We start from the raw sequence: 10,277 nt of genomic DNA, 5'->3' as shown, positions 1-10,277 counted from the left end.
GGGGGGGGCTCCAAAGAAGCGTATAGTGTGTATCTCCCACGCTATAGATTTGGAATAGATAGTGTAACTGGTGTTTATATGGAAAAGTGATTATCCTCTGCAAATATGACAACCGATTAGATAAAAAAAACACCCTAGAATATGGTTGATGGACCCACTGCAACACGCTAAGATCACTTTTGTGACGCATGGTCTATCAACCGGCCGGTTGATACACCGGAGTATTTAGCGATCTGGTAACAAAGAGCATGACTAAATTAAAGCAAATAGATTCCGTACCAATCAAATTTACCAGCCTGATCTGCGTACAGACCATAGACAGACACAAAATTCAAAATTATCAAAGAAAAGGCGAGTATTTTTTCGCCGGTCATTTTCCAATACTATAGTGTATGTTTCTATCTTCAAAACTGAAGAGTTCCATTATTGTAAAATACAAAGCAACGTAAGGAATAGTGAGTATCCGGAAAGAAGGCCATTGGTGGCACTCGGGATATAATAGGCAAAACATAGGTATGCCGGATAACACAATTACCTCAGAAACATTTTTGAAGATTAAGATAATGTTGTAGGAGTGTTCATTATGAATCTACAGANCCCCCCCCCCCCCCCCCCCCCCAGTAAACTTTGACAGGTGACCATTTAAGGGCCTGACACAAACTTCAACATTTTAACCAAAAATCTACATTTATACCATTTTTTTTACAGAATTTGTTAACACTCGCTCCGCTCGGCCATCAAAAAATATAAATACTCTACGTTATAAAATATAAACTGGAATAATACCGCAAACTCAGAAAACTATTCTACGTCTCACTCGATCTGTTTGTCAATGGAAATAATGTCAGATAAATTGTTGCTTTCTACGCTCGGCAACTGCTTGAAACAGTTTAGTATTACGTCTTCAGAAAAATAAAATCGCCTCTCTTCGCAAGGCTGGGAAATTATAAGTCCCAATCTCAGAAAAAAAGTTCTATATATATATTTTTGGTGGCAGAAAAGTAGTAGAAATGTAAAACCGACCTGACAATTCTTACTAATTAATTTTAGATAAGTGCAAAAATCTGTCTTTTTCTGAGTTAAAAATTTTGGGAAACACCCAAAATTAATTACTTGCCTCTGGTTTATAAGCTACCATTTCCTCCTGAGACAGACATCGCCTCATATATCAATAGATAGATGGTATCTAATCCGATATAAAATACTGTTACATTTTCTTTTGCCAAAAATTAGGGTAACAGGAAAATCAACCAACTAGTCAATGATACGTTTGGGGTACTGTTTATGTTCTTTTTCTTCCTTTCATTCTGTCTTTCTATCTCTTATGGCTATTCTCTTGTTAACGTTTTATTCTGAAGTAGAAATGCTTAGTTTCTTAATTTTCAATTGTTTTTTTTCCTTTTCATTTAAAATACCAAAATTTGCCAATAACCCGTGTGAATCTATCATGCTTATCTTTAATGAGCACCCTAGCGCTGTAATCCAATGCTAATATACTCGTGCATACCCTGAACTACAAAATGTCCTCATAGGCTGTAACTAATGGTGTCACATTAAACACTCCCTTGTACATTAATTTGACTGTACAAATAGTAACTGACTGACATTGTACTAAGGAGTACAATGTTAGTCTGTTATTCTCAGTCAAATCAACAGGTGGCAACCGTTTATTAATCATTGCTCTGTGACAGCACGCATGGCCACAAACATATATATATACATTTACATATTTTGGTTCACAAGGTATATCCTGTTATATACTAAATCTACTTTATACCTACATGTTATAGGACAAATGATCAAAGTTTAAAGGGCCTGTTTCAAGTATTCGTTAATTTAATCCTTGATACCAGATAGAGTGAGACCTTTTTATAATATTCTTGATATTTCAATACTAATTAGGTTAACAGTGCTCTAACAAGACTGATCTTGATAATAAACGAAGCGCTTGCTTGTTTTGAGATGGCCGCCACTGTATGTAGTCGGGCAACAGTTACCACGGGGCATGATACAGTAATAGAGATATGGCATATCGTCATGATCAATTAATATAGCTTCTTGAACATGGCCGACATGTGGCCTCTGATTGATTGACATATTTTATGGATGTACTCCAAGTGCTAACGGTCCCCTGGCCCTATGCTTATTTGTGAATATATCATTGCATTGCAAACTCTTTCCAAGACACCATTTGCGATTAAGGAGCAATTTGGGTGACTTTTGTGACTTTTGTAAAGCGCTTTAGAGTAATTTTACAAATTATATAGGGCGCTATATAAATGTTGTATATTATTAAGTACTGCTTTCAGGAATTAGAGGAATCTACGGCCGCAGTGTAGAAGACGCTTACTCTATGAGTAAATACAGTGGACAGCAACTTCAGAGGGCACTTACTTCTTAAGCAAAAGTAGGTTACGGCTGCCACAGAGGACGTTTACTATCGAAGTTAAAGTACAATATGGTACGTACTTTACCTAGGAAACTGACTTCAGAAGGATATTGAGAGTAGGCTACAACCGCTGCAGAAGATACGTAGTTCAGAAATAAGAGTAGGCGTTGCGACCGCTACATGGACGCTGAGTTTAGAACAGAAACAAGAGTAGGCGTTGCGACCGCTACATGGACGCTGAGTTTAGAACAGAAATAAGAATTGGCTACAAAAGCTACAAAACACGCTTACTACAGAAGTAAGATTAGGTTACTACCGCTACAGAGAACACTTATTTCAGAATCAAAGAGTAGGTCTCACATGCTACAGAGGACCTTGGCGTTGTATATTACCACTACACCGAAGACGCAAAAGCAGTTTAGGAGAGGACTTGACAGCAAAGAAGAAATAGTAGGCCCAGAACACTCAGAGGAAGCTACCTTCAAAAGTAATAGTAGTTTATGCTCGCTGCAGAGAACATCTGCTTAAGAAGTAAGAGTAGGCTACAACCACCACAGAGGACGCTTTAGTAAGCTATAGATCACAACAGAGTAAGTTTACTTCGGTTCTAAGTAATTTAGGCTATGGCCGCTAATGAAAACGCGTACTTCCGTGCTGAGTGTAGGCTGCGGCCACTACAGATACAGACGTTCGCGCGTGGTGCGTGTGTACACCTATTTCTAGTTCTATCCGCCAGTGGTACGGTCCGCGAGTTACCTTGGGCAGTTCAATGTCCTGTGATTGACGGATGCCCACAGAGAATGACACATATACAGTTCCTAGTACTAACCTGTTGCCGTATAACATGTTTTATTGGTCATAAACATGTCAATGGGTAGGGATGGTCATTCGTTGGGATTACATTTAGCAAATGCTTTGTTTGCAGTTCTATGCACTGCTGGTGCTGTTTAATTCGACCCATACTTTAAATACAATGATAAATGAGTAAATAAAAAGTGAAACTTTTATACAATTGAAAAATATAGCATCCAAAGGTGGAGTATTTCTCTTTAAAGATATAGTGAGATTGATAATGTGATTGTAGTCAAGGACAGCCCGGGTGATAATGAATTACGACCCTGTTTGACCAAGAAAAATCGTTTACCAAGGGTTTTACACAAAGATATTAGTCATTGGTACACATTTTGTCGTGTACGATTATCAGATTTATTTAGGGAGCTGAAAATTAAAGGAGAATTACCGATACATATGTTTATTTAAACTACATAATAGAATAAGTATCGAGTTGACAAACTAATTTTACACGATATATTGTATGAAGAATTAACTCTTCTGAGGTTTGCAGCACGTTCAAATCTCGGTTTGATCCATTATACCAGGTTCTCACTCCATTAAAAATTAAGATAAATACATAAAAGAAAGCATGCAACTAAAAAAATCAATAAAAACTAGATACCTTCTGCTTGAAGAACTTTATCATACAAGTAATAAGAAAAAATAATGACCAATTCTGTAGTCATTTTTCAATAGTAAAGCAAATGAAGACGCACCCGAACACCCTTCCTACTATTTGGGCTGTTTTAGAAAGAGAACTGTATTTTCTTTTTTATCCAATGAATATTAAGAAAAAGTTGTAAGATATTTCATGGATTTGTTCTTCATTTGGTCAAAACAATACATTGAATACAACATGACACATGTTCAATTCGTATTTGACTGGTCGTAGTAAAAAGAAAGAAGCAACATACGGATATATCATTGTCTATTCTCGGATATTCCTCATTAAAATAAAATATGGTAATAAAAAGTTTCAAAAATGATACGTAAACTCCCGATACTTAAAGCAGTCACTGGATCAGAGAATCTTAAATTAACTGTCAACTCCATAAGTTGAAACTGAAATGTTACTACTGAGGAAAGGAAATATTACAATCGTGAAATCAACGTCGCGAGATTATTGTAATAATGCTGTAAAGTGTCAGAGTTTGATTGTGAAGCGACGATCATTTTCATATTGTAGGTAAATGTCATATTCTAGTAGTTTGTAATAAGGCAACTGTTATCGTCAAACTGTGAGTAAAAATATCATAGAGCTTGTAGTGAGGCAACCATTATTTTCAAACTGTAGGAAAATTATCATAGAGTTTGGCATAGTGATGTGATCATTATTATAATGTTGTTGGGAAATGTTACAAGTCTCATAGTGATAAAACGATGACCATTTATGTAGGTAAATGTCATTAAGTCGTGTAGAGAGCTGATCATTATTATATACTGTAGGTAAATGTCATTAAGTCGTGTAGAGAGCTGATCATTATTATATACTGTAGGTAAATGTCATTAAGTCGTGTAGAGAGCTGATCATTATTATATACTGTAGGTAAATGTCATTAAGTCGTGTAGAGAGCTGATCATTATTATATACTGTAGGTAAATGTCATTAAGTCGTGTAGAGAGCTGATCATTATTATATACTGTAGGTAAATGTCATTAAGTCGTGTAGAGAGCTGATCATTATTATATACTGTAGGTGAATGTCATTAAGTCGTGTAGAGAGCTGATCATTATTATATACTGTAGGTAAATGTCATTAAGTCGTGTAGAGAGCTGATCATTATTATCATACTGTAGGTGAATGTCATTAAGCCGTGTAGAGAGCTGATCATTATTATCATACTGTAGGTAAATGTCATTAAGTCGTGTAGAGAGCTGATCATTATTATGATACTGTAGGTGAATGTCATTAAGTCGTGTAGAGAGCTGATCATTATTATCATACTGTAGGTAAATGTATAGCTTAATAGTGAAGTGCTCGTTACGTTAAAAGTTATGTCATCCAATTACTTTACAATGAGATAATCCACATTGATCGAAATGGAGTGTTAGGGGTATTATCCGTTCACTCCTATTATTTTTGTTCTTTTCATTGGTCGTCAAAATGGCGTAATCTGTTTCGGTTTGCCTTTCTGTATCTCTCCTCGCGTGTTGACTATGCGGCATATTTTCTTAACTGATATTTATAAATGTAAATCAACTATAAATAATCAGTAAAATAAAATATATTATGTATATCCTGTGGCATAAATACCTTTATTATTGACTGGTGTTTACATCCTTGTTCCGGTTATTACCGAGCCTAGCTAGGAAAAATACCCATACTCACCCTCATCATACGATGAACACAGCATATTGTCCAGTCCAGTGTGTTACAGTGAAAATCCATAAGTATATAGTCGTGCAAAATTTACTTTTATACAAATTTTTGAAATGATCACTTCTGGTTTTGTGTGTACTTTTAGATATAATACTGTTGACATTAAGTGTATAAATAGAAGTGTTTCAACTGATACTGAAACCGAGCAAAGGGAATATGTATAAACGTAATTTGTTTTCAACTTAACTGTGTTAGTGAATTTCTTATGTTCATAACTTCAGACGTAATGCAAATTCTAAATGTAACACGTGGCATGTTTTACTGATAAAGACAATATTAAGTGATACAGTTATAAAGAAGTAAGAAAAACGTATTGAACACCACAAAAAAGAAATTAAAAGTGAAATTTCTTGATGACAGTTTCTAACAGTCGATACTAAATATACTTGTGGCGAGTCTTTTCCTGCCCAATGCAGTTTAATGGTTTCAATATAATTAGCAGCATTCTAACTATTTATTTGTGTGTGTAATCATACCATCACAGTGTTTACTATTGCTAAAGCATATCTTTCTCTTGACAATTTCATGAATATAAGGCTTGCGATCGACATTTTTAGGATAGATATATACTAAAATATAACTTGACACCCTATATTACAATTTAATTCTGTAACTGCATTATAGGTTGTTAAAATGTTGGAATCGCTCATTTAATAAATATAGATATTAACGTAGTTACTCATCACACTGATATCTGGTTGAGAAGTAAATATGACGCATAAAGTTACATAACAAATGTAACGTTTATTCTCTCAATTTTCATCATTATCAGTCATATTCATTATTTATAATTTATGTCAGCAGTATTATGTCTGAAAATGCAAATAGTAAACCAAGAATGTTATGGTGAAAAATGCATGCTCAATGGTTATATTTTGCTCGCCTGTACATGTATATATAATGTATTTTTCATCGTTACAAAATGACAGCTGAAACACTCTATACGATCGGCGTGATCATTCCGTACTTTATTATTATTTTATCACTATACCGAACATAAAATGGAACACTGATGCTTCTTAATATAGTAGCATTGACACCTTACATAATCCCATTATTATTTGATAGAATCGTGAGTCTCGCAATAAAACCATTACCACCACATCATGTGTACAGGTAAGTTTCAATAATGCACGGATGGTATCGTTATTACTACCACATAGTGCTTCTACACGTGACCTCAATCTCACCTGTCATAACCTTCCTGTCCAACCCATAAAAAACAATTAATCCGACTTATCATCAAGGAAAAGACATGATACCTACACGAGTTCAAAGGTCATTATGTACATCGGTTCTACGCCTTGCATGTTTGCGTACTTATGATTTACACAGTTTGCCAATATACCGAACAGGTACCATGTATGGTCAGTAGCGGTTTTATTGCAGCTATGATTAATTATTATTGATGAGATATGTAAGTGCTACTGGATGACGTTTCCGGTTCCTTCCAATGAATACCACCATTTGTCAATACACGTCCTACATAGTTACGTACAAACAAGTAGATGGTTAACTAAGACAGAAAAAGTATCGACCATAACGTCAACATATAACGAACCAATGTCAAACTCTATGTCAATACGAGAAAACAAATAAAAAAGTCAGGTACAACCAGGAACTCTAGAGGGAAAATATGTCCTGCATTACGCACACTTCCTTATTTAGTTTCTTTAATATTTGTGCCATCGTTCTTTGATATCTAGTTGATTTTATATTTGTGCCATCGTTCTTTGATATATAATTTATTTAATATTTGTGCCATGGTTCTTTGATATATAGTTTATTTAATATTTGTGCCGTCGTTCTTTGTTATAATTTGTTTTTTAATATTTGTGCCATTATTCTTTGATATCTATTTAAAGTTAAATATCTATATGTAATTGTTTTGTAATCTTGTTTATTCAATATTGGTATCTTGCTATTTAGTACTGTACTCAATTGATTTACAATATCTATAAATGTCTATAAATCCCTAATAAGCACCTTCCTTCAATACATATATTCATTAGGAGTAGAGTTCTTTTAATGGAATAGCACAACACGAGTAATTTTGCTTCTTTGTCTATATCTATGAAGTTTTGTGAAGTATCTGGTGAGCTGCAGTCTCGAAGCCAAAACTTGAAATGTTGTAGCGTCATAAGGGGTTTCCTCTCTGCTGTATTTCTGAATTGTTTCAGAAAACTTGAGGTTTGATTTTGATTTTGTAATCCTTAGTACCACTGGTGAGCCCTAAGAGCCGTATGATGCAATAAAATGCTTACTGTTTGGCTTGATGCACTGAGAAAATAAACGCCTTAACTGAAGCTTCCTTATTTGTTTCCAGTAATTGTTTATAGTGACAAGGTGTTTGACTCTGCAGGTGGGCAATCAGTTCCTGAGGTCGGTGGTAATCTTGTAGCTGGAAGTTAAAAGAAAAACATAATTGGAAATTAATCATCAGTGGCAGTCAAGGTAACATTAAGGTTTCTAGGTGCATAACTATTTTTTGTGTAGAGGAAATGAGAAACAATGAAAATGTTTATTAAGTCATAATTTCTCTATTGATACACACAACGGGTTTGAAGGACTGTGTGAGATATAATGATTATACTATAAGAACAATATGAATAAACCTTATCGACTAATCACATTGTATTTGTGGATTCGCCATGGAATATACTTGTCGTTTTTCATTCACATGGAACAAATACGCTCAAAGTAGACAGCAGGTTTTATCAAATACCATTTTAAAATAATGTAGATGTTCTTTTGTGGAGTGATTGTGAATCAAATGATAGGAACCATTCTGTAATATTTCTTGCCGTACATGACTTTATCATCGACAATAAACGATTTGAAAAGATATTGCTTGCTTGATAATTATCTTTTGTTTTTACACCACTGATAAGTTTTTAGTTTAGTTTTGTCTTGTCATTTTTCTCCTTCTTTACTCCTTATCCAGTAAAACAGCTAACAGCCGATGTGCTGTATGCATTATCTAAAATAACTATATCTTCATATATCTCTAACGTTTTGTCCTTCTGTCATCATTAATATGTTCAAATGTCCATGTAAAGTGCCGTTATGTCCAATAGAGGAGAGGAATTAATATAAGCTCTTAGCTTGTTTTTCAATCCACTTTATACTATGTTTTGTAGTATGTTTAAAGTGGCAAAAAATGGAAATATAATAATGTTTAAACTACAACAATATAGACTATAATTTGTAATAGTTTTGTAAAAATCCAGACGGCTTAACAAAATCAAAGACATGCATTCTATATTTATTTTCAATAAAGTTCTCAACAGTGTATCAGACACAGATTTCACAGAGGAGTTGCATACAGAAACAGACACGGAGAGGACATCTGGTCGACAATCTAATTTAAATAAGTTCTATCACTGCACTTAATTTCATCCAGGAAATGCATTGGGACTGCTGAAATTAATTAGATTGATGACATTGTGTAACATACTGATAGCATCCCCCAATGTCCCGCTTATGAACACAAGATCAAATAAGATATACCAAAACGCTGCTAGAATACCTGGTTTCCCCCCGTATACCTATTAGGTACGTTAACAGTTATTGCTATAAAGATAACAGTGTAAGTGAGACAAAAGGATAAGAACACTGTTTGACAAATGAAGGCTGTCATCTACTGGTCATGCTAAAGGTGGAGAGCGTGTACTCCACGGTGATTCAGAGGTCAACTTCACCTACCTTAGGGTAATAAACTTTGGAGCTAGGGAATACTGTATTTTTACGTTAAAAAGTTAATGCCTGTTAAATATAAAGCATACTTTTTCAAGACAAAGTGTTGTTTTAAAATATGAAAACAAAGAAATGAATGAAACAATATGTTTTTAATACGACATTATGTAGAAAAGTACTGTATCTTATTGATCCAGAAATAAAAAAGACGGATATTTATTATTGCTACGGAATATAACCAGAAGAATTCTTTGTTGAGAAAAATGCTCTCTCTCTCTCTTTATTTGACATGGAATGAAAGTACAGATTTGTTCTGTTGAACAGGTTGAGGATCATCCCATATGTTCGGCACCGAAATCATTGCTTATTAGGGCAAAATAGTTAATTGTTTTATATCAATCGTCGTATTCCGTATTTGGTATCATAATGCACAAGTGTCCACAAAACCAACAAGAGAATACCAAAATGTTAACAAAACCATAAACTAGAGCAAAATATGAAAGATTTATATGGAAACCCTTGAAAACGTACAAAGAGGATAAGGTGTTCTGGAAGGGTAAGCGTCGTTCGCTTCATCGACGACACCCACAATCGAGATCAAATCCAAGTAATGAATTCCTCAAGCACAGTACCTCAAACGAGAGACAGTCCCTCATATAAGGGGATATCCTGGATCTGTTAAATGTTAATAACTATGTCTGTGATGTCAAATATGTTTCAGTCAACTTTTTGCGTACTTTGGAGTAAGTGTTTTACCACAGGGACATAACTCACAGGAATGGACTCCAGATCAGTTAACAATATACTAACAGTTAACAATTGGAGTATTACTAAGAGAAAGTCTTTCAAAGGTAATGCGCAAATACTAATTAATATCTTTTTCTCAATATCTTTTTAACTTTTGGTGTTTTCTGGTTTTTGTTGTTGTTGCTTTTAGGGAGCGGGGCATGCTGTATTTTGTTTGTTTGTTTTGGTGTC

General features: G+C 34.5%; 1 protein-coding gene across 1 annotated transcript in view; it reads right to left on the bottom strand.

Annotated features, from left to right (window-relative positions):
- LOC110460247 (ER membrane protein complex subunit 1-like) overlaps positions 1-406 on the bottom strand; it is a 20,208-nt gene extending 19,802 nt beyond the window's left edge. The window contains exon 1 of the mRNA XM_021513061.1: positions 280-406. Coding sequence (XP_021368736.1) covers positions 280-374 — 95 coding nt within the window. The 5' untranslated portion in view covers positions 375-406. The remainder of the gene's footprint in view (positions 1-279) is intronic.
- Positions 407-10,277: the final 9,871 nt, after the last annotated feature.

The sequence above is a fragment of the Mizuhopecten yessoensis genome, unplaced genomic scaffold (assembly GCF_002113885.1).
Source record: "Mizuhopecten yessoensis strain PY_sf001 unplaced genomic scaffold, ASM211388v2 scaffold10333, whole genome shotgun sequence".
Classification (NCBI taxonomy): Eukaryota; Metazoa; Mollusca; class Bivalvia; order Pectinida; family Pectinidae; genus Mizuhopecten; species Mizuhopecten yessoensis.
The sequence above is the reverse complement of the archived record's forward strand: the minus strand, read 5'-3'. Positions and strand labels throughout refer to the sequence as shown.